The sequence below is a fragment of the Coloeus monedula genome, assembly GCF_965178545.1.
Source record: "Coloeus monedula genome assembly, chromosome: 14".
NCBI classification, from domain to species: domain Eukaryota; kingdom Metazoa; phylum Chordata; class Aves; order Passeriformes; family Corvidae; genus Coloeus; species Coloeus monedula.
Window position 1 is genome coordinate 10,447,639 of NC_138794.1, and position 24,214 is coordinate 10,471,852.

Genomic DNA, 24,214 nt, shown 5'->3' on the forward strand with positions numbered 1-24,214 from the left:
TTTATGATTTGTTTGCAATTATATTTAATATTAATAGTGTCTTGTTTTTACAAAGCAGTTGAAATTAAAAAGAAAAAAAAAAGAAAAAAAGAAAAGGAATAGCAAGAACCCCCCTGTCTGCTGTCTAGCATCAGTAATCCTCACTGGTTTGTTTACCATTTATAAGGAAAACATCATTCAAGCTGGCTTGTCACAGAGACTCATCTGCAATAACTGGCCTTTGGTGCAAATCTGTGGCATTTGTCATAGTGCTTTTTCTGGAAGTCCCTCTGCCTAAATTCAAGGTGTCTGCCAATGATAATATCCTTCCTCTTTAAGTTACCTTCCAGCCAAAGACAGTCAATCTGGTAACACATCTGAGGATGGTAAATATCCTCATCTTAAAGAGGTAAAGTGAGCACAGATAACTAAATTTGCCAGAGAGCCCAGATCTCACAATCCCAGGTGATTCACCTTGGTTGGAGACTATGGTCCCTCTCTAGAGAGGAGTGAAAATTAACTGATTATACTGAAATTGCTTCTCTCTTCACCCTCTCTTAACAGGATCAGGTATTTTTCTGGCGGAGGATCAGCCAATGTGTTGCAATTTGGAAACAGTGTAAATCTAACAAACAAAAAACTGTTTTAAGTTAACAAGTGCACAAAACCAGCCCCAAAGCAGTCCCTGTGACAGGCCAGCTGCAGGCAGTTAGACAAGGGGTAAGATCAAGCCTGCTAGTGCCAGGGGACACTAGGGAGGTTAGCCTCATCCACCTGCTGTCGGGCCTCGCCGGCCAGGTCTCCAGGAGCACGTCCCACCTCCTTCTCCAGACAGTGGGTTATAGCCTAGAACACAGAGGAGAAATCCACTGTATTAATATTCATCCTCCACAGCCCTTCACCAATGCACAGGAACACCAAAAACAGATCTCACAATTATTTACATCTTGTTCATACTTTACACAGGCAGCATTTTAAGGAAAATGAAAGCAGAGAAAATATCCAGACTTGAGAGGGTTTCTTTTTCTAGTGCTAACAGTGAAAGCCATTGCAAAACACTTGTGTTTTAATTTGATCAATTTGGATTAAATGAAATTGAAATGAATTGCCATTTAATTATTCTAAGTCTGCACTAAACCTGCAGTGCTGCTCTGCAGGATCAACAGAGCAGCAACAGCAGCTCTTACAGTAAACTCTGTAAGAGTGTATCTGTTCTCCAAGAGCCCTAACAGTCAGGGACTTAAAATAATCCCTTATTCCAGTCCTGTAAGGAATACTCTGAAGGTCAAAAGGTAAATCCATTCATTAATACTGCAAAGTATTTTTTTAGAGCATTTCAAAAGGCAAGCACAGGCACTAAGGCAAATACACTTTAGTTGAACATCCTAATGCTGTAACCATAGGAAACTTCATGTCAGGAGAACACACTCAGAAAGTTACAATTTGGCAAACATCTTCAATTTGTTCTGCACAAACCAAAGAACCCTAATCCTAGCAGTACTGCTAACTGGGGGGGGAGTGGGAAGGGTTCAAAGCAATCTGTTACACTGAAACTTCCAGCATCACCTTCATCTTTGAAATTTGTTTTTCTCACACCAGCCAAGTTTTGCTTTCTAGCTTAATTGAGCAGCTGAGCAGCACAGATGGTTCTTTCACTTCATGCTGATGTACCTCATGAGAAGATCCAAGACCTCTAATTCTCTAACTGGTTACTTAACTGACTGACTTTGCTGAGGATTAAACTAGGACAGGTAGCAGCTGGAAAGGTGTCCCAACCCAGCTGCCCTGATCCTGGTTCTCAGCACAGCTGACCCCTGCATTTCTCATCCCCCAGGGAGGTCAATATCCTATGACACAGCTTTCAAAGGTACCTGACAGCATCAGACATCACACTGCCCTCGTATTAAACAACCTAAGATGAATCAGTCACTTGATTCCTTCAAATGTCAGGAAAAATACTCAAAGCAGAACTCCAGCACTGCACTGTTACTGAGGTTTAATATGTTTAATCAAGAATCCACAGGTTTCATACATTTAATCAAGTGACTTACTCAGCACTGCACCCTAAGTGGACCCCCCTTTCAGCCTCATATGATTGAGGCTGTCTAGATGATCCACTCCACTACAGAAAATTGTCATTAAAATATACCCAAATTAGCACTTCCAGGTATGGCAAGGGCTGATGGACTGAGAAGAGAAGCAGCAGACTGGCTGCAAGGCTAATATGCAGCAGTGAGCCTGACGTGAGCAATGTGAGACCATAGAAAGCACTGCATGCATCAAGATGATTCCAGCAGGTGACAGTGAGTTAATGGTGAGACCTTCTGGTGCTTTGTGAGAGTTGATAAGAGTTTATACATCTACAGGATTTATATATTCAATAGGTCAGCATTGTGATATATGATAAATAAGGTCACATTTTACATAATGATGTCTTTCATCTTCTTCATCTACATAATACAAAGTAAAATACCCTCTTCCTGCATTTAGTACTACAGGTGCTTTAAAGGCAGATCAGATATTAAATTATTGAATTTATACAATAACAGGGGACAGATCCCAGAAATATTGTAAGAATCTGTAATTTTGAGTGACAAAAATCTCAGTAAATTATGCCAAAGCATAGTCACAAAAAACCTGACACATTCTTTTTCCCAGGGAAAAGCACTCCCAAAACTTCCTGCCAGCTTTTGCCCAAAGGGCAGAGCACACCAGCTGATCGGAGATACAGAGCTTGTTTGTAAGGAACATTTTGTTTCCTCCTTGAAAAAGACAAAAAGTATGTACAGAGACTACAGATACAGCTGGATAAATAACCTGTTCCAAGCTCAGAGTGTCTGAAGGATTCCATACTCACCACCTCCTCTCAAAGGCTTTTTGTTTGGTTTAGATTTTGGGACTGTTGAGGCAGAGGCACCAGGTTCTACTTCTTGCTGTTCAGAAAAGCAAAAAGTTACTCAATATGAATTTCAGCTCCCTTAATCACACAAACACAACTGTGACCTGATTAACATGGTTGTTACCTGATTCAGTTTCAGGTTTCCTTTGTAGCTTTTTCCTTCTTGCATACTCTCCCACATTGCGATCTTCTGCCTTCGCTTCTCTTCTTCGAGCTACAGAGCAAATCCAGGATAGAGACTTGGTCTTAAAACTAAGATTTCAGAACTAACAGAATCCCCAGAAACAGCTACAGCAGACTCATCAAACTATCTTTATCTGATGCAGTATCTCTGAGATTATAGAAAAATTTCTTCTTTTTCTACATCCACATCTCCTCCCCTCCTCAGGATGTACAGACTGAGTCTGCAGCTTCTTTTGGCCACTTGATGGTTTAAAACATTTTTAAATTAAAACAGAACCAAGTGGCAAGTTTAAACCCTGAGTCTATAAAAAGTACTAAGTAAAGAATATTCCATATGACAGTAATTTAATGTACAACGTGGGGTTATATAGAAGAAAGGACTTCTCCTTTGTTTTTAACTGCCAATATTACTTGAGGCATCAGCTATAAACTGAGGTCTGAGTGTCTGACTGCAAAAGCAAAACCAGAGGCGGGATGATGATCAGTGTTACTTCTATGCTAATCACACCCATTTTCTGCACTGCCCCTCACAGCAATTTGCTATTCCTTGTTATCTCAAGCTGTAATTCAGGCCCTTAAATTGCAGCAATGCTAAGCTACATTTTTAACACTTTTATTTGCCATTAAGAGCAGAAAACACACATATGCACTGGTACAGTTAACTTAAATGCCAGCAAAAGCCCTCCAGCCATTCACTGCACACAAAACCAAGCTCCTGCAGGTACAGATTTACCTGTGAAAAAATGAACACCAGGCCCACAGTGACCCTGGCACACAATTGCAATTTCCTGCTCTCTTTTACAGCAGCAAAGTGCTTGATGACAAATGTATGAGTTAAAGTAAGAAATGCTCTCTGGTTACCTGTCTTTGCTTTTCTTTGTATCTTTCTGCTTGTGCATTCAACTCCTCTTGCATCCTGAGGCGAGCTGCTGCCAAAGCTTCCTGCCTTCTTACCACCACATCAGGTTCTAGGAAATCGGGAAAGAGTTTGCAAAGCTACTCAAAGTAAATTCTAGATGGTCTCCTCAAAGAACTGTAATAAAGAAAGGCTCACATCTCTCCCCACAGCGGCTTTGCGGAAAATCACATTTCAAGTTCAGTTTCCAGCTAATCTTTTATAGAAATTTATATGCTGAATTAAACTTCATCATGTTTTAATATTTTGGAGCAATTAACAGGATTTTAATAAGGACACAAGTGTAACTAACCATAAAATTTAAACCTCACACTTCAAGGACACTTCCTTCTATTTCTGAAGAAGTTACTTGATACAAAAAAATTCAGAAATACCACCCAGGCTTCGTAGGGACCGTTTTTACCCAGAGCACTGCTTTTACGCAGAAGGATGAGGCAAGCAGCCCACATTCACTCCTACTCCTTCTGGCAATGGGTCCTGCTGGTGTCAGTGCAGCAGTGGATTTAACACCCTCCATCAGCAGAGAAACCACTTACAAACATGACACACATCTCAAGAGACACCTGCAGGTCTCAGAAAATCCACACTGAGTCACCACTGCTCTTCATGAGTGGCCTTTGAAGGTCAAAAGAAAAATTATACTCCAAAAAAAAGCAAATGTTGCTCTGTTTCCTTCCAGAAGCTGAAGCATCTCCATATTTGTTTGCCACCATGCAATGATGAATATGAAAAAGAAATGTCAGTACTTTCAGTAACATCATTTTACAGGCAATTTGGGCAAATAAATTGCCATTTAATTATCATCACAAAAGAACAGCAGAAGGATAAGGGTAGGCAAAAAAGATTTTTCTGGGGCCCCACATCCTGTCATTCCAATGTGCCCAAGGGATCAGTGCCAAGCACTCATGGATTTGGCAGATCCATGAGCACAGCCTGTGCTTTTCAGCAGGATCATGACTGTGTGCAATTTACAACCTGTGCCACACTCCCAAAGATAACACAGACTGTCACACCCCAAATGCACACAGTCCTGCCAGAGCAGGAACCGGGAAGGAATAACTGGAAGAAGATGATGAATATTAATTTTAAAAAAGATTATTTAAAGAAGTATTTCCCCCAGGATTTAGATTTGGGCGTTTTGGTTTTCTTTGATAAGTCTAAAAGTTATTTGGTAACTGACCACAAGTGATTTTAGCCTCCATCCCCTCAGCTCCTGCACCACCAAAGAGCAGCTATTCCCTTGTTCTGTGATGTCCCGCTCCTTCATTCCCAAACATGTTCCTTTGGGACGAAGCTCTTCCTTCAGAACCTTTCAAAAACACTTCCCCTGGTCCAGCCTTTCCCGGTGATCTCTTCAGTCTCAGGATCTGAGGGCTGAACAGGTATCCCGAGCATCACTCTCCATTAAAACCCCTCAGAACCGGATCTCTTTTGGGCCGTTACCAACTCCAAACCCCTCTGCAGACACGAGCGGCTCTCAGCCATCCCGCCAGACCCGCGGAGCGCCAGCGGGAACCCGGAGGGACACAAGCACCGGCTCTGGAGAGGGCGCGGGGCTTCCTGTACTCACCCTCCGCCGCCTCAGCTGCTCCGGGCCGGCCGCTCGGCCGCGCCGCCAGGCCGCGGGACACCTTCTGCACGAGGACATACACGGCGACGGCGGCCAGGAGGATGTACCAGCCATAGCTGGACAGCACCGAGCCCACTGCGACGGGGACAGGCCGGAGGTGAGCGCGGGCCGCACGACAAGGGGCCCACCCGGGCAGGGGAGCGGCCCCGGCTCCGCGCCTCGGCCCCGCCGCCCTCCGCCCTCGCCCCCGGCCCCTCACCCGTGTGCTGCAGGGCCTCCAGGCCGCCCCGGCCCAGCGCCGGCCCAGGCCCCGCCGCGGGACCGCCGCCCCCGATCTCCATCGCCCGCCGCGGCCTCACGTCCGGGCCCGCCCCGCTCCACCAATCACCGCCCCGTCCGCCGCCGCCAGGAAGCACCGCGCCGCCGTCGGCAGAGCGCCCGGGGTGACGCGCGGCTGCGCCGGCCAATGAGAGAAGAGGGGCAGGCGCAAGGCAGCCAATCAGGGCAGAAGGAGCCCTTCCAGTCCCGCCCCCCGCCCCGCTGCCGGCCGGGAAGGGGACGCGGCAGCACCGGGAAAAAAAGGGATCGCTCGTTTATTGAACAACGAAATGCACGAGGACGGGGGCCACGGGGCCCCGCCGGGAACACCGGCACGGCACGGGACAGGAAAGGGCTCCTGAGCAGGACTGGAGCGTGACAGGGCCCGGGCTACGATCCGTTTGGCACTGTGTCCTCTTCCATTTCTTCTTCGCCGTCCTCCGATGGGCCTGAAAGGACACGTCAGTTTTAGGGCAGCTGCTGCTGACGTTACTCTTCTTTTCCCACCCCTCTGCAGAGGAGTAGTAATTATAATAAAACTCTACAGAAAGGAAAATCCAGGTAACCCCGATGTACAGAAAACTGGTGCTATGGCCAGCCTGCAGCTGAGACTCATCTCTGCAGAGCTCCCACACTCACTGCTGTACCCACACCCGAGGCACTGATGCTCAGCACCAGTCCAGAGGGACTCTGTAATTCATCTCATTTCTTTAAATAACTGGGATGACGTTTGGAGTCATCCAATACTGCAAAGCACCTTGTTTGGCACCTTGCTCTGGAGGGAGTGTAGGTGAAAGCCCTGAGCTGCGCCCAAGGCTAGGCAGATCATACAGAGCCAGGGATGTGTTCCACACATGACAAAGTCACACTTTTTCTACATAACTCTCTATGGAGATCACATAAAGCATCAGGAAGCAAGGGAGAGAGGTGGATTCTGTTTGGGAAAGAAGAGTAATACAAGTGGAGAGTGACCTGATTTCCGCTCTCTGCCGGGGATCTGTCCAGCCTGCAGCAAACCCTTCAGCCGCTCCACCTCAGCCAAGGTTGTGGCGTTTGCTATGGCAGTCTGAGAAACAGAGAACTCAGTGAATCCTCACATACCCTCTATCAGTCTGCTTAGAATAAACACAAAACCCAGATTTCTTCCACTTACGTGACACCAAACACCTATGAAAGTTCTACTAAATTCTAGTTCTAGAAAATTCTACAAATGACAAATGATTACTTCCCTCCTTATTACACAATCCTGGGAGAACTCTAAGCTCAGGTTAACATTTCACTTAAGTTTTCAAAATACAGGTAGGTCTGAAGAAAAATTACAGAAAAACAACCTAAGCCAAAGTCAGGACACACTGATCTATTTGTCTGAACAGCACAAAGGAAACATTTGTTCAATTTGGATCCATGACAGCTTTTCTCCACCACTTTTCCCCTGACATACTTACCTTAATTGCCTCCACGTCCCCTGGGGAGGGCCCAGTTTTCTTTTTGTCAGTTGGCAGACCAGCCCCTGGATTGAAGCTTCAAAGGAAAAATAAAGACCTGTTACACCTTTGAAGAGCAGCTGCTTCTCTTAACTTGAAATGCTTCCAAACTAGGTTTGAAAGCATTTCATTCCATCAAGTGTAGTATCTTATCTTTGTTAACAAACTGATACAGTGAAGAATTGCCTCCTTCAGAAACACCAGCAACTTGTCCTCACTGTCCCATTTCCCCCCACCTTTTCATCTGCTCAGAGGCAGAACTTAACTTTATTAATCAGGCAGTTGACAAAAGCTCTTCCATTTGGATGTTGTTGAACACTCAGCTGATCTGTTGCCATTACAAAAGCAGGGTGGACAAATAAAGAGTAACTGACAATGGGTTTCTGTTCCCATCTGTCTAATATGAGATTACAACAGCCTAAATTAAAGTCTACACTCAACTGGAATTCATCTCAACAGTCAAAAAAAAAAAAAAAACACCAACCCGGTATCTGCTGCTGCTAAGGAAAATCACCTGCTTATTCTAAAACTGTCACAGACCTGAGTCCCTTTCCACTCACAAACTAGAGCTCAAATCCATCTATTATAGCTTTAAATAAGTTCAAGACATTTTTCTATTTAACCATGAATTTGGAAATGCTGCTACCATACATGATCTGATTTCTTATTTCCAAATAGTGATCAAAGACTAAACAAAACAAATGATATACCAGTTAAGAATTACACTAAATAAACTAATAGAATGTAATAGCTTAACTAAAGATTTTCATCTGCATTTCATCTTCCAATTACAGCAGATTTCAGTTTATATTCCCTGGCAAAACAGAAAAAAATAGTTGCCAATCATCTAGGAAAAAAAAATCACCAAACAAATTATACAATGGCCACTTCTCTGCAGTTAAATAACAAAAAAAAATTTTAGGTTTCCAGCTTATTGACTTCAATGCATCCACCCTGACCAAGTTATCTCTTTCAGAAATATTTCTGAGATGTATTCACCACCATCCAAAATTTGGGGTGCTTGGACAAGGCACTTCTGGCTCCCAAAGCTTTTGAGGCATCCTGCCAGCAGCTGACATTTCAGTTTTCTGCCTGATACTGCACACAAAGAAAGTGGTGTTTCTGAAGGAGGATGCCAGTGTAAATTTGTTTTATCTTACGTTTTTGCTCTCCTGGCAATATCCTTTGCAAGCTGTGCACCCCGTTTGCCCTTGAACATTTTCTCTGCCTCCTGTCGCTCCTACAGCGATACCACACACACACAAAGTTAATTTGAGAACATCACAGTTTGCAAAGCTTCTGTCTTGCCCAAGAAAGACACTTTGGCTCATCTTCATCAGTGAAATTGATACATGGAGACCAGATGTAAGAACAAGCAGAACTGCCCAAACACTCAAAGATTTATCAACCTCATGCTCTTAAAATTAAGAGCTGTTCCCATACTCATCTCCACCCAGAGCTGAGAGCTGTGGTGTTTGCTTATTTCTTTCTCTAGAGGTCTGTCTCCTACCAACACCAGAGGGACAGAAAAGAGTAACACTACACAAAGGCAGTAAAACTCAATTAAACATAATTAAACAGATTATATCCTTAAGAGAATGAAACCATGAAAGAAAACAATGAGAGGTTGTAGAGCCACTTACAGAGTCCCAATAAAATTTACAGCTATGGCAACAAGATCACTGTTAGTGATGAATTTTCAGGAATGAAAAAAGAAAAAAAAGCTACATCAAAAGCAAGCAGACTTACTTTGAGCTTCACTTTTTGAAAATCCAGCACTCTGACCTGGGGAACTTTATGAATTAGATATAATCTGTAATGTTTCTTATTTGTTACAGGATTCCTTAGAACACTGTGAAGTAAATAAAGGTTATAAAGAGGCTCTTAATACAAAATGTTTCAAAATACACTTGTATTGAAATATATTAATATACTTGAAATGCATTCATGTACTTTCTGCTGTAACAGACAACAAACACCAAGAAGTAAGCCTAGTGACAGTTCTTTGATATTATGGAAACTACAGTAAAAACTTGCACTTTAGCAATTAAGCAGATTTAACTGAAGGATGACATAAAAAACAACCTCAAAACAATCCCAATAATCCCACAAAAAATAACTGAACCATCGCTTTTCCTACCTGGACACAGATCAACTGAAAAATCACACAACAAACTGCGTTTCTTTCTGTCCCTCACACCAAATGCAGTATTATTGAAAAGTCCTTGTTTACACATATTTTAAACTACTTTTTATCAACAGATTAAACCTTTTGGTTTTGGGTTTTTAAAGGTTAAGTTCACTTCAGCACTTGTGTATTAGTTTACGTCTCATTGCCCCAACACTCTGCCACTGATGTAAAGCCTCAGATATTAAATACCTGATGTTTTGAAGCGTAGTGGAAACATTGTTTATCAATTCAATTTTTAGACATAAAGGATCTGTCACAGCTCATAAAAAGCAGAGCATTCCAGAGCAAAGCGAAGGGCCAGGCCAGCAGCAGAGGTCAAACACCACAGAAAGAGCAGCTTTTCTTTTTAGGGTTACATACCTCAGGTAAGTCAAAGATTTAATAGTTGATAACGGATCCAGTTCACCCTGGGTAAAGGGAGCACAGCAAGAAATTTTAAGTTCATTTAGTGAAAAAATCAAATATTTGAAAACAAAGTTCCTGAACTTGTATCTATTTTAGAAATTAATTAGAATTACTGTAATTAGTTTAATAGGAAAACCACTAAGCTTTGTGATTGCTGCTTCACTGCATGATGCAAATGTTCATTAAAGCATGTACACCATTAACTACTGCCGAAACTTTATGTTATTACTCTGAAGAAAAAGAACCAACTATTACCAAAAGGATATGGCACTACTGTAAGGAAAATGGTTAATTACAGAGATGAAAACCACAAATTTTAAGCTTGTTTAGCTTTATCCTGCATCACAACTTACCAGTTCAGCAATGTTGTTGTTGGTAAGAATGAGCTCCGTGAGGCTGGGCAGAGCCTGCTCCAAGTTCTCACCAATCCGACTAAAGACCAACAAAAAACGAAGGTTTAATTTAGGGCAGGAATTAGTAATGGTGGAAATACAGAGAAACACAGTAACACAGAGGATCTCCCTGTGAACAACCCAGTCTGACACAAAAAACTTTTCTAATAAAGCTGACTAAAATCACTGCAAGAATGTTAGATGCAATATGAGATTTAAATCCATTGCCTTGCAGGTATCTCTGTTTTCTTGTCTTTATGGGGCTGATTATTGAAATCCAAAATTCTGGCCAAATCCCAAACTCTGCACCTCATTGTCCTGGCTGAGAAACTGAATGAGGAAGGAAACTGAAAGAGGGCCCATACAATACTCACTGCTGATTTTATTGCCTAAAACAAACACCTCTGCACCTACCCAGCACTGAAAGACACACACCCCTCTCCCAAGAGCATTTTCCTCTGCCCCTTACCAAATCCTGTTGTTATTCATCAGGAGAGTTTTCAGCCTCCGCAGCAGCGGGAATCCATCCAGTTTGCGGATCTCATTGTCAGAGAAATCAATTGCATCAAACTGGTCCAGAGTGGCACCCAAGTTCTCAATAACAGGGATTTTATAACCTGGAGAGAGAGTACAAGGCAGGGATTAGATAGTGCCCACAGCAGAGCAGAACAAAGCAAAGCAGTGTGAGTGGGGGCAAATCTGGATGGACTGAGGATGCTGATAAGTCTCAGACAAAACATCTCTGGCCCGACTCTCCTCCACACCACTCCCAGACCAAACTCTCCCCCTTAAACCCAACAACCCCACTGCGGTTTTTCCAATCCTTCTTCCTCCCCCTCAGCAAAACCCCAAGCCCCTGCTTGTATGTGTCCTCCTAGCCAAACCCACCTTTCTGGGACATCCCTCGTGCTGGGGGCACATCCCGCCTCCACCACAGCACATTCCTCCCACATTTCCCCCTATTTCCCCTTCGTGTTAGTTCGAACGAGATGGTCTTAAGGTTCCTTTCCAACCCAAACCATTCTCCGACGCTGTAATTCACGCCCTCACATCCCCCTGCACGCTCCGCAGCCACTGGAGCCTGTTCAACCACCCGCAATCCCCAACCCCCGGCCACTGCACCCCCTCCAACAACCTCCCCGCGGCTTTCCCCGTTCTGATTCGGCACCTCCGGCCACCGCAAGATCCATCACGGACCCTCCGAGCGCCATAGTCCTCCCCCAGGCCCCATCACTGACGACCCCCAGGCCTCATCACAGGCCCCCACGCCCCACCACACACAGAGGCCTCAGCCCTCTGCGCTCGCCCGCCCCTTCCCAGCACAGCCCCCCTCGCCCCGCGGGGCCCGCGCACCGCGCAGGTCGAGCTCCCGGTCGCGGATGGCATTGGTGTACTGTGCCGCCTGCTCGATCAGCTCCGCCGTGAGCTTCACCATCGCGACACACCGCGACACACCGCAACAAACGGCGATAAACGGCGACACACCGCGCTACGCCGCACAACACCGCGGCACGCCGCACAACGCCGCACAACGCCGCGCCAGGCCCCGCCAGGCCGCGCCGCACCGCCGCAGGACACCGCGCCGAGCGCCGAGCATGCCCAGGCCGGGCAGCCGAGCACCGAGACAGCGAGCGGCTGGGACCACCCCGCCGCGTCCCATCCCGGGCATTCCCGTCCTCCCGGGCTGATACAGCGCCCAACACCCCATCCCGGGCATTCCCCTCCTCCCGGGCTGATACAGCGCCCAACACCCCATCCCGGACATTCCCCTCCTCCCGGGCTGATACAGCGCCCAACACCCCATCCCGGGCATTCCCCTCCTCCCGGGTTGATACAGCGCCCAACACCCCATCCCGGGCATTCCCCTCCTCCCGGGCTGATACAGCGCCCAACACCCCATCCCGGGCATTCCTATCGTCCTGGGTTGATAGAGCCCCCCCAGCACCCCATCCCCGGCATTCCCGTCCTCTCCGGGGCCAGCTGGGTGAGCCATGGATCACAAGCTCCGTAGGGACTTGGCTTGGCCGTCAGCAGTGCCCTAAAGCAGCACAGATGCCCCCAGAGGCTGCCTCCCACCTTTTGGTGTTTCCAGGTACAGATTTATCTGCAGAAATCCGGGCAGAGCAGGCCGGGACCACACTTCACGCCATGACTGGTGCTTCCCTTTGGACAGTGCTGTGTTCAGGCACTTGCTGCTCATCTCCTGCTCCACAGTCAGGGCACCTTCCACAACAACCACAGCTCTTGCTGCTTTCCCTCCTCCAGCAGCAGCTCAGCCTTTGCTCCTGGACATTGTGTTGCCCATAAGCGCCTTCCCCCTGCAGCATTTGGGGCAGTTTCTCTGTCACTTCCATGTGCATTCCTGGTCTCAGAGGTGCTGTGATGGGCTGGGAACACCTCACAGGCTGTGGCACGACACACACCCTTTATCTGTGAAATAAAACGTGTTTCCAAATGTCACTACATCCCCCTAACCAGCTTTAGGAGTTTGGGGAGCAGCAAGGAGGAGATGGGAGTAGCACTGGGGGAGCTGAGGTGGCTCTGGCTGCTGTGTCTGGCTAGGAACTCCCCTCCCAGGTTCCTGGGTCTGAGGCTGGGGCACTGCCTGGCACCACCAGGGAGGGCTCAGTTGGGTGAACCACACTGAAGACCACTGGACTGAGGGGAACACGTAAAGGGACACAGTTGACTACCCCCAAACCCTAAAACCTGCTGAATGTTACCAAGCCATGTCTTCTGGGGAAATCCTTCTCCAGCCTTCAAGGCCCGCAGAGTGAGATGAGGAAGGATGAATTCTGTCTCCACTGCTATCGAGGGAAGGATATTTATTGTGAGCCATGACATTTCTGTGAACCCAGAGGATGTGATAGTAGGCTAAACACTGCAGCCACACTTGGCACTGCACAGGGATGGCTCATGCTTTTCTTTTGGGAGCTTCTAAGGGCATCACCCTGGGCGTGACGCCTGGCTCAGTCCCCAGGACTGCAGCATCAGAGCTGGCCCTGCGAAGGGTCAGCTGGGCCCAGGCAGCTCCTGTGCTCCCTGCTGTGAAAACTCCCTCACCAAAGCTGTATGGGAAAGCACAGAGTCAGGTTTTTATAACAGCTGCGTTTGTTTTATAACATAGGAGGGAACAAGAACAAGAGGGAGCTGTCATAAGAAAAAGCCCAAGAATTAGCAGCACTGTTGTACGTGACTCAGGCATCATGCAGTGTTAAGCACAACAGAGACTTTAGGTCATTTCAGGCAGTTGTTAAAAGGAGACTCTTTTCAGCCTCCTGGAAAGCAGGTCCTGCCTCTGACAAGGCCAAATAAAACGTGGGCCCGTCTCCCTTAGCACAATACATCTGTTTGCCTCAGCTCTACAGCCACAATAGAATTGTAATTGTGAGCAGACGGATTCCGGGTGTCAGACGCTGCACACAAGCTCTCGACAGCCCTTTCCTTGCAATGGAAACACAAAGCAATGATTTTTAAGATCTGTGTTCCCCACCTGCCAACTACACAATGGCAGATGGTTGTGGCTGCAACCCCACGGCCAAACTGCAAACAAGGAGTCAGGCTGCGCTAAGATTTTCCAGAAAAGAGCTATTATAGATTTGGCTTTGGTGCCAAGAGACAACAGAGAAATGAGCTTTAATAAATTGCCTAAATATGCATTTATCTTGAAGACACAGCCACTTCGATCCTCTGAGCATACCAGAGTCAGACTTTAATAGCTCCAAGCAAGTATTGCAGCAGCTTGGAGAAATAATCTGAATTTTATTACTTTACAAGAATGATTTCTGAGGGAAACGCTGGAAGCTGATGTTGTTGCATGAATTCAATGTGCAGAATTTGTTTTTCTCTCCCTGGCAGTCTGGAAGGCAGCAGAAAGCAGAATAGAGCTGGGACTGCTGGGGACTGGTCATCTTAAATTGCATTGCTTTTCCCAGTGTGTATTTTAAGTTATGTCAAGATGTAAGAGTAAGCATTTTCCCTTTTTTGTAGCATTTCAGTACATCTAAATATACCAGGGAGCAGTATTTACAGGCAGGCTGCTGTGATCCAGAGAACTGGAATGCTGGCACAGTACTCCTGATCTGCAGCTCCTGTTTTTTGACTAACACAGCAGGAGAAATGAAGTTTGGTATTTTCCAACCAAAGGGGTAGAAGCCAGGAGTGTATCACCCCAGTTCTGACCTCTGGTTTGGCCTGAGACTGAAAGGGAAATCCTGTAGCAAGAGAAGAAATCTCAGTATGTGATTAATTCACATTTATCATCTGATGAATGTGAAGACCAACAAAATGGAGAAGCCCACAGCAGCACATCTCTGAGACAGCATCTTCCCTTGTGGGAGGACTGCATTATTTTGTTTTTCCCCACTTAAAAAGCTCAGGCACTACCCTGGGCACTTGGCCCATGGTTATTGCAAAACCAACACAACAAACAAAGGGCTCCACAGCTCCCTCCATTCCCTAACCACACCAGCAGCTCCTCTCCTTCCCAGACAGCCAACAGGGAACAGTGGCCCTGTGGTTCCCAGCTACTGGGAACTGCAGTGGGGAAACTGGGGGGGCTCAGGATGCTCCTTGTATGAGCAGGAAAGGGGAGCAAGCCCTTCTGCCAGCTCATCCAGGATCCCCCACACTGGAGAATACACGCAGTCATGCCCAAGCACAACCCCAAACCCCAGACAGATGGCCCTGGGTGCACCAGAGATGCCAGCCCAGGCTGGCACAGGGCAGGTATTCAGGATCTGAGTTTCTTCTGGAGATAAAAGACCTTTTTGACAATAGTGAGGTTTTTGCAGATGTAGCTCATCTGTTCCTGAGCATTTCTCCCACGGGTGCTCTGGGCTGATCAGGAGGTCCAGCCAGGGGAGCTGCTTTGTCCAGCAAAGTAAGGACGTGCACTGCCTCCAGTCAAGGCTGCATGAATTTGGAAAAAGCACAGATTCATTTGTCAGGGGAGATCAATAGTTTATTAACTTAAAGATCAGTTCACCAAAGCTCCATCTTTCCTTGGATTTGGTCCAGGCAGGTGAAGGCTGGAGATGGTGTGGCTTTCCCATCCTCTCCTGGCTGAGGTGAGCTCTTGTGGGCAAGCCCAGGCAGGGCAGGTGTCATTGCAGCCAAAACCAAGCCGGGATTATCCCAGCTCCATGTGGAACTGGTGACAGTTCATACTGGGAATTTCACTGGCGAAGGGTTTAACTCGTTAAAACTATTAACAATGAAAATCAGAACATGCAGCATAGGAAAGGCTGTTTACATACATCTGGTGCAAAGAGTGGCTTTGCAGGGTCAGAGAGGAGAAAAGGAGAAGGAATAAGACACAAAAAGATACCCCACTCCCATATAAAAAAATAGTCCACAGAGAAAAAAAACAAGGATTGTATAAGTTATTTTTTAAAAATCTGTAAAACAACATAGCCAAGGATATTTTAAACACAATTATATAAACACCACATGACTTACTATTAAGAGAGAGCATGAAAAGGTTTGTTTCAGGGAAGGGTTTTGTAGAATTAAGTTTCCTGGCCAGATCCCTGGAATGTCTCATTTGGGAAGGATATGCCCAAGAAAAATCACTGCCGTGAACAGGAGGATTTTCTGAGAGAGAGGGGTGTACCCAGCGAAACAGGGGAAGGATCGTAACGTAAAATGCCAAGAAAGATTAATTGGGAGAACATCTCATTTAGAGGAAGGATTTAGCTTATTCCAGAACTGAATTAATCATCAATGTACAAGCGGTTCCAGGAGGGAAATACATTTCTTGTTAAGGTTGGTCGGTGTGGACAACCGCCCCCAAAACCCTATGACTCCTTGTAGGCACACGGGTTTTGCCTGGCTGCAGTTACTTGCAGGGCAAAGCCCTGCTGGGCTGACACACCTGCAGAGCCACGTGGGGCAGCTCTGGCTTTGGTCCTCAAACCTCCAGTTATTGCCATGGCCAGAGGGAAGCAGTGACTGACTGAATCCGAACAGGAGAGCCAGAGTGGGCTGTGGGGCCCCGCTCCGGAGCCGCCTGGTTCATCGTTTTACCTATGTACAGAGCACGGCGCTGGCAATGCAGGTTTAGATCAGCTGTCACCTGGCACAAAAGGGTACCAAAAATGGAGCCAGAAATGGCTCTTTCCTTGCAGGTGTGTGAAGTCCTGCATCCCTTGTGGCAAGGGCTCCCACCAGCTGCTCAGAGCGGGCAGATCAGTAGGATTTCTGCGAAGAACCAAGCATGTGTACATGGATCATGCATTGGTCCCTGCTCACCAGGAGTGTTTGAGAGTGTTAATATCACCACTTGTCTGCTGCTTCCAGGCCTTGACCACTCAGGGTCCACTCCAATCTCTGCTTAACATATTGCTATAGAAACACGCTGACAGTGATATTAAAGCTATCAAACTTACGAGCGAATGCTTGACAGCACCATGTAAACTCTCCCAAAGCTGAAAAAATAAACTTTTGTCCTAAACATTTGGCAAAACTGGACTGGCAGTCGGTGGAAGTCCTGGATGGATGCAGCCGCTGAACTTTACCCGGCCATAAGACACGTCTGACAGCAGAACTGCACAAACAGCTTCTTTTCACAGAGCTTGTTTGATTTCACCATCTCACAGAAAGTCTTGTCAGCTGGGAGGCCAGGGCGAGGAACAAGAGAAAATGAGAGCAGATTAACATTTTAAATAAACAAACATTGCACGTAACAGGCGCTGCAATTGTGCCAGTGTTGGGGGAGACAGAATTGAAAAGGAGTTGCTTTTTAAGGGCATTTTTCACATGGTTTTAATGAAGGAATAAAGGAGCTTTGCATTGAGTGGGAGAATTAGCCCCAAGACTAAGCTATAACAAAATACAAATGCTTGGATATGTTTGAGCAACAGGCAGATATCCAGAAGCAATGCCAGGTGAGCCACCTGCCCCCCGCAATCAGAGCCCAGCCCACTGCAGCCATGCCCCAGCAAGCCCAGGAGCTCCAGCATGTTCAGCTTTATATGGTGAAGGGAATCCCCCAAACCTCTCATTTTTGCTACTAGGGGAGCAGTACCGTGCCAGCAGTTCTGCCACTTACCATTGGTACAGGTTTCATTTGTCACACAGGAGCCACCGAGGAGGCTGTAACCTTCCTTACACCTGAGGCAGTTTCCACTGGAGCCCTCACAGGCTGAGCAGTGGTCATCACACCTGGGGACAGAGACCCTGCTGTGGCCAGCACCAGCACCAACACCTCAGGCCAGCCACCCAAAATGAGCTGTTAGCCAGATGACATCTGCTGGCACTCTTAACAGCCAGACCAACCAGAGGATGTGGAAAATAGCAAATTTGAAGCTTGAAAAGTTATTGAAACCCTGGGAAAATGGGGTCAGTGGTGCCAGCTCAATGCCCAGTGACAGCTAGAGACATCGCAAAAGCTCTTGACTGCTGGGAAGATTCGCTGGGACGTGTGCCTCTCCTCCCAGCCATCCCAACTAGAAAAAGGGCTGCAAAGGGAACCTGTGCTGCTCCCATCCATTTGCTTAGTGTAAAGAGCCCAGCAGCTGTGCCTCCTGCCTGGGGACAGTGGCTTGTGGAGACTGTGCCTGAAGTCCCTAGGAAGGGATGCTGGTCTCTTGTTCCTCCCTGCTGAAGAACGAGTGCAGGTGAGTGAAACTCCAGCAGGCAGGGAAGGCGTTGTGTGTTCCCAAGTCACCTTTAATCCCTGCTTTTGGTGTTTGCTTTCATGAGGGTGAATCCACTCCCACTCCCCACTTAAAGCGCAGAGCTCCGGAGAGAGTGGGAGCAAATTTTTGCCTCCCAGCACCTCCTTGTCTCCCACACTCAGCCCCGTGCTGGGCCAAGGAATGGAGAACACTCCTCCAACATGGCCACGGGGCGAACGGAGCAGGTTTAATTGAAAGCTGGAATATTTACCTAAACATTGCTGTTCCTCCCACACCTCCTCCAGAGAGCCCGGGGCCGGGGCTGAACCCCTTTCACCGTAGCCCTAAGACACCTTGGCTGGCTCTGGCAGGGGAGCATGCAGCTCCACTGCTCTGAAATCCACAGGGCCAGGGTGTGTGGGGTCCAGCCCCACAGCTGCCCTGGCTCCCTCGTCCCTATTTTCATTTCCATTAAGCTGTGAGCTGTTTCCAGCATTATTCTATCATGGCTGGCAGTGGTCCCCATTGGCCCTGGCTTTGATCTGCTGGTTCCATACCTCTTGCAGACTTTGTTGGGCAGCCCATGGCTGTCAGCGGGGTAGAAACCCTCACGGCAGGCGGGGACACAGCGCCAGTGTGGTGCAGGGCCCTCAGGGGTGCAAGAGGTGCAGTCCTCCTCACCGGGCCCTGTGAGGACAGGGAAAAGGGCAAAATGGCATCTAGGTGATTTTGGAGACAGTGCAAGCGTGGCCATAGCCCCACATGTGATGGGGGGGCATAAGCTTGGCTCTGTCTTGCTCACAAACAAGATGCGTGTTCTGCCATGCAGTCCCGCCCATGTGCTTGGCTCCCACCCCAAAAAACTCAGCCTCCATCCCAAAAAGCCAGGACTGAGTGTCTGTCCCTCTGCAAAGCCAGGAGCTGGCTACTAGGGCTCGGTGAGGAACAGCACATCAAAATCCCTTCCAGGCCATCAGCCACCAGTCCCAAGCATGCACCGGTTTGGGTTTCCCCAGGGTGGAAAAGGAGATGCTAAACTGGGCCGTGGGGGAGCTGGAGGAGGAAAGGGCTCCAGAGAGGAGCTGGGAAAGCAGAGGGCCCCACTCTGATGACTCTGTGTTGTGGCTGGACAGCAAAACTCAAGTGATGGAGGTGGTATCATTAAAGGGCTTCCATGCACCAAGCTTGAGAAATGGTTATGCAGGAAAAGGAGACGAGAAAAGGCTGGAAAAATAATTGTGGGGGAGAATGTTCACACTGACTGGAATAAGAATTAGAAGGGAAATAATTTTCTTCAGGGATTAAGAGCCCATTCCCTTCCAGGCTTGCCAACAAGATCAATAAATATTTTGGATTTAGTCTAAGGCAATTGCCCATGTATGATACAAGAGGTTCATGACACTGAACATGGATTGTCTAGAGATCATGTTATCATCAGATCTATGATGATTTTGAGGGTAGACGCAAACATTAACAATGGAAAATAATTGGACTTACAGGAATAGAGAGCAGCAGGCTTTAAAAGGAACTCTGAGCAACTTGAGGCATCTGGGGGAAGCCAGGAGCAGCTAGCCCGGCACTGTGGGGCGGCCGGGATAACACAGGATAACACACTTCAGCTGCCTGACATTTTTATCAGCTGCAAAGCCACCTTCCATCACTCCGAGAGGGTTTTACAGCCTCCCCCGCAACCTTATTAAACCAAAGCACCTGGCTTTGGGGAGATGGAGAAATAAAAAATGGCTCTAATAAAAATGTAAAAAATCCCCTAAAAGCCTTTCCAGCATGAGCATATACCTCATGGGATGTGCTGGAGAGTTGGGATTACTTTCCCTCCAGCACGCTCTGCCTCGGCTCAGGGTGGGTACAGTGGGGATTGGCTCCTGATGCACGAGGGTTTTGGAGTTTTGTGTGGGATGCTGTGGGGCCAAGGACATACCTGTGCTGGCAGGGCAGGTCTCGCACTTTCGGGGCTCCCGGCTGAGGTACATGGCAGGCTGGCACTCCGGCACACAGCTGTCCCCTGCCAGGCTGCCAGGAAAGCAGAGAACATTTGCACCCAAAGATACAGGATATGGGGACACAACACAGCCCATTCCCATCTCCACATTCCCCAGTGTCCTACGGCATCCTCAGCCCGCAGTGCAGGAGGTGTCGGAAAGCCAGCCGGCATTTTAGGAGAAGTTAAAATCCTGTCTGGACCAAAGGGACAGCTGCGAGTTCCTTAATTAAGTATCCAGGAGGAAATAAAATTACTTTTTTCCCATGGGCAGCCAGCCAGGCTCTCCCAAAGACCTTTTGCACCATTGAGGCTCCCCAGAATAAAAGGAAATTGGTTCACTGCCGTGGCTGGGCCGGTGCTGCTGCGCCGTGGCAGGGATGATTTGAAGTCCCAGCTTAAAAGGATATTGGACAATAAAAAACAAGTGCCACGTGGATTATGTCTGACAAGTGCCTCCACTTGTGCTTTTCCAAGGGAGTAGATAATCTTTTGGCAGCGGGAATTTCTTTGTCTGAGTGAGTCCCGCTGCTACACCACGGCTCTGATTCACTTATAGTGCCTGAACACTGCAGACTGCTATGGGGTTGTACTTCCATGAGCAATTGGGGATGGAAAACAGCTTCTCCCTAGCACTGACACTGGGCTCTGCATCTCCCCACAGGTGCTGTGGGGCCAGCAGCAGTGGCACCCATTGCTCCTTGCAGGTTCAGGGCTGCCCTGCCTGCACCTGCAGTGCTGGAAAATCACTGTTCTGTACTAGCCCCACTCAACAGGTACATCAGATAAAATTTTCAGCATGAATGAGTCTGAGGGAAGGGTTTCTGCATTTGCAGGGAGGATTCTCAGCCTGCCTAGAGCAGCTCAGCCTGGTACCAGCTCTACACAGCACTTACCCACCACCCTGGAAAGAGCTGGGGAAAATGAAATTAAATTTAAATCAGAGTTTTCAGCTAAGAAAGGGACACTAATCACCACCTTTAAATTCCCAGACCTCCAGCACACTGCACCACAGCTGCAGCACCATGGAAGCAGGATCTCTAGTCTTTAACTTAATTCACTCTCTAATTTCCCATTGGTTTTCCCAAATTTAAACCACAGGTATGAATGCTGCAGGTATAAACTCCTCCTGTACTGGTGTTTTACCTGAATCCCTCTTTGCATGCAGTACATTTGTCTGCTTCGCTGACACATTTTTTACAGCTTTGATGACATTTCAGACAGCGTTTCTGACCTTTCAAAAAACAAAGCAAAGCAGGGAGAATAAAATCCGGACAGTGATTTGCAAGCAGCAGTCGGAGCCGCAAAGCCACACTGCACCCCAGCACCAGCTCCCCAGGGTAGAAAGGCACAGCCCTCCCCAACAGATCCTTGCTTTTGCAGGTGACCTTATCTGTCATTGCTTGCTAAAAAGAAATGTGCTTTGCAAGCAGCCAGGATCGTTAATTACAGTTTCTAATTAAGAGCTTTGAGTTGAGCACCTCTACTTTGCACCACCCTCCGAACACTCAGAGGTTTCCCTCCTCCCTTCACCATGCAAAGTGTGTCAAGGGGGAAATTCAAAGCCGATACTCAAAAATCAAGGTGTGTTCTCCACCCATAGCACTTAAAATAGAAGCAACCCCTGCATATCTTCATGCTGCAACTCTCAAGTGATAAACATCCTTACGTTCCTCGGCGTAGAACCCAGGCGGACACAGCACCACGCAGGTGCCCATCTCGGGGTGGTGGTAGAGGTTCCTCTTGCAGGCTGTGCACTGGCTCGGTCCCCTCCCAACGCAGCGCTCGCAGCCCTTGTGGCACCGCCGGCACCTCCGGGCGCTGTTGTCACCGAAAAACCCAGCGGGGCATGAGCTCACGCACATCCTGGGGAAGGAATCGGCAGCGCCCGGGCTTTGGTGCCAGCAGCAGTCACCTCCCACTCCCAGCACCCACCACTGTCCCCTTGCCCACAGCGCTTGGGGCGTCCCCCGGCCTTGGCAGCAATTCGAGCTCATTTACTTCTTATTCTTGTGATTTACAGTGTCTTCAAAGTCACAGCTCTAATACAGAGACTGGGACTCTCTTGTCCCAGCTGTAGGTAGTTTCCCTATGCCATCCCAAGAGACTGAGGAGTGGAAACCCTAGTAGTTCCTGAAGTGATTTGGCACCTCAGCTGGCTGTCCCTTGGGTGTGGGTGACCCCAGCCAGTGAAGCCAAAGCTTATTGCCCAGCATGATTATATGGCCAAGATCCTCCAGGACTCTCCAGCTCCATGTCCTCCACCCCACTGTATCCTAATTCAGGACAGGGATTCTCACACCTCCTCCGCCATCCATTTAATTTCTCATATGCTTCTTTCTCTGTGCAAACATCTATCACCCACACTAAGGTGTGAGACCTGAGGAAAGGTGCTGCTGCCGCCCAGGGGCTCCACGGGGACCCCCATCACCCCTCACCTGCCAGTTTTCACGCTGCCCAGGCTGTAGTGGATGCAGTTCAAGCACTGGTCAGCGTTGGGACCATCGCAGCCCTGGTCACCACACTCAGGGTGGCACGGACCTGAGGAGGGAGAGACCAGCTCAGTGTGGGAAAAGCTGAGCACCCTCCAGGCACCACTGCCAGGATGCTCTGAGCACACCCTCCCTGGACCAATGGACACCTGGACCCTTCACCTATCTTATTCTATATCCTGTATCTATTATATTTTAAATTTTATCCTATCTATCCTATGGAGCTGCATGGCTTTAGGTGCTTGTCTTTCCTGTAGCTCATCCTTCCCAGAATGAATCCCACCCAGCCATCCTCTGGCTGAATACTGGTGCAGGAGCAACTTTGAAAGAGGGACCTGCTCCTCAGGGAGCAGCAGAGACTCCCGCCCCTGCCCATGCTGGAGGAGGGAAGGTGGGCAGAGGAACTTTTTTTACCACTCAAGACAGCTGCACCACCAATTTGTGGCAGGAATGCTAGGACGGGGCATTTTCCTACCTTCTAATTTCACCATCCTGCTGCCCCATGCTGGCCACAGGCACTGCTCCTCCCGGCTCGCCCCAGCCCCAGGCAGGATCAGACCTCCCCCAGTTTTTATCTGGGTTTTCGTTTTCCTGGGTACTCTGGGGGGAACAATGTGGCAACTCAGCCAGCACTAACCTGCATACTCCTCCTCCTCCTCTGCCACCTCCACCTGGCTCTGCAGGAAGGCGACTCTCGATGACTCCATCTCCAATGTTGGCACTTCCAGTGACCTCCCCCGGGACTGGGTCCCACTCAGCGCAGTGTAGGGATGCTCGCCTGTCCCATAGAAGATGAGGCTCCACTCTTTCAGCTTCCCTGTGGGGCAGGTGCAACATCACTCATCCCGCTCCCCATTTTGCCCATCTCTGGGGGACCCAGTTTTGGGGGAAGCAGGAGGAGGATGGACTGGACCATCAGGGTGTCACCAGTGGCACAGCAATGCAGAAGCAAACAGTGAACACCCAGAAATGTTCTTGAGCCCCTGAGCTTCCAGCCCACATAAATGCAGCTGTTTAAGGCACTTACAAGGGATTTTTAGTTCCACAACTCATCTGGGGAACCACAGCATCACACAGTCTCTGTGTCCAACACTGGAGAGTACCAGTAATTTTAAAGGCTCCACAATAGAGGATTATTTCTGTCTGACAAAAGCCACCCAGCACACACTGGATTATTTCTTGCTGCTGTTGCTCCAGCCATCTCTTTGCTCAACACAACAGAGGTCTGAGCTTGGCATCCCCCAAAACACTGTGGTGCACCTGGTGAGACCCCGCCCAAGGCTTTACACCCACACCAAGACCCTCCATGAGCAACATGGCTTTGGGGAGAGTCCAAAAATGCTGCTGCTCCCTTCCAGTGCTGGTTTTTTTCCAATTCCCCATCAATGCGAGTCACTTCATGCCCACAGTGTGCTCAGCTTTAACTCCTAATCTGTGTGTTTCCAGGAAGTGCTTAAAATTTCCAATACCCAAATCCCTTGGCTCTCCCAAAGGCATGAGAAGACACACCTGCTGCACCAAGCAGTGCTGGTGTGGAGCCTGCGAAGGGTCAAGCTCTGGCAGCATCAGCTGGGGAAGCACCTTTGCCAAAAGAATTGAATTTGCTTTAAATCTAAAATATCCTCTGTGAGGAAAGCCCAGGCTGCAGAGGGCCGATGTGGGGGTGCAGCAGTACCAGTAACATGACACTCATAGTATTTAATTGATATTAAATTAACCAATTTAGTGGTATTAAATTAACATTTAATACCGATTTCTGCTACGAGC

The 24,214-nt window shown here is 48.1% G+C and overlaps 3 protein-coding genes across 3 annotated transcripts in view; all 3 read right to left on the reverse strand.

The window, feature by feature from the left end:
- On the reverse strand, nt 1-5,933 carry SELENOS (selenoprotein S). Its single transcript, XM_082290440.1, has 6 exons — nt 5,807-5,933; nt 5,548-5,682; nt 3,923-4,029; nt 3,003-3,092; nt 2,837-2,912; nt 1-825 (listed from the first exon to the last, which is right to left on the reverse strand). The coding sequence occupies exons 1-6, from the start codon at nt 5,886-5,888 to the stop codon at nt 746-748; spliced, it is 570 nt and encodes a 189-aa protein (XP_082146566.1). The 5' UTR covers nt 5,889-5,933; the 3' UTR covers nt 1-745.
- A 187-nt stretch (nt 5,934-6,120) lies between these two features.
- Nucleotides 6,121-11,892, reverse strand: SNRPA1 (small nuclear ribonucleoprotein polypeptide A'). The gene is made up of 9 exons (XM_082291100.1): nt 11,691-11,892; nt 10,807-10,954; nt 10,299-10,377; nt 9,901-9,947; nt 9,099-9,201; nt 8,510-8,589; nt 7,311-7,386; nt 6,838-6,931; nt 6,121-6,314 (listed from the first exon to the last, which is right to left on the reverse strand). The coding sequence occupies exons 1-9, from the start codon at nt 11,770-11,772 to the stop codon at nt 6,256-6,258; spliced, it is 768 nt and encodes a 255-aa protein (XP_082147226.1). The 5' UTR covers nt 11,773-11,892; the 3' UTR covers nt 6,121-6,255.
- Nucleotides 11,893-16,442: 4,550 nt separating this feature from the next.
- PCSK6 (proprotein convertase subtilisin/kexin type 6) overlaps nt 16,443-24,214 on the reverse strand; it is a gene marked incomplete at its 5' end in the record, with an annotated part of 33,257 nt that continues 25,485 nt past the window's right edge. The window contains 8 exons of the mRNA XM_082290433.1: nt 16,443-16,949; nt 17,389-17,501; nt 18,514-18,643; nt 19,896-19,987; nt 21,102-21,189; nt 21,625-21,821; nt 22,394-22,496; nt 23,085-23,264. Of these exons, the coding sequence (XP_082146559.1) occupies nt 16,852-16,949; nt 17,389-17,501; nt 18,514-18,643; nt 19,896-19,987; nt 21,102-21,189; nt 21,625-21,821; nt 22,394-22,496; nt 23,085-23,264 (1,001 nt within the window). The 3' untranslated portion in view covers nt 16,443-16,851. The remainder of the gene's footprint in view (nt 16,950-17,388; nt 17,502-18,513; nt 18,644-19,895; nt 19,988-21,101; nt 21,190-21,624; nt 21,822-22,393; nt 22,497-23,084; nt 23,265-24,214) is intronic.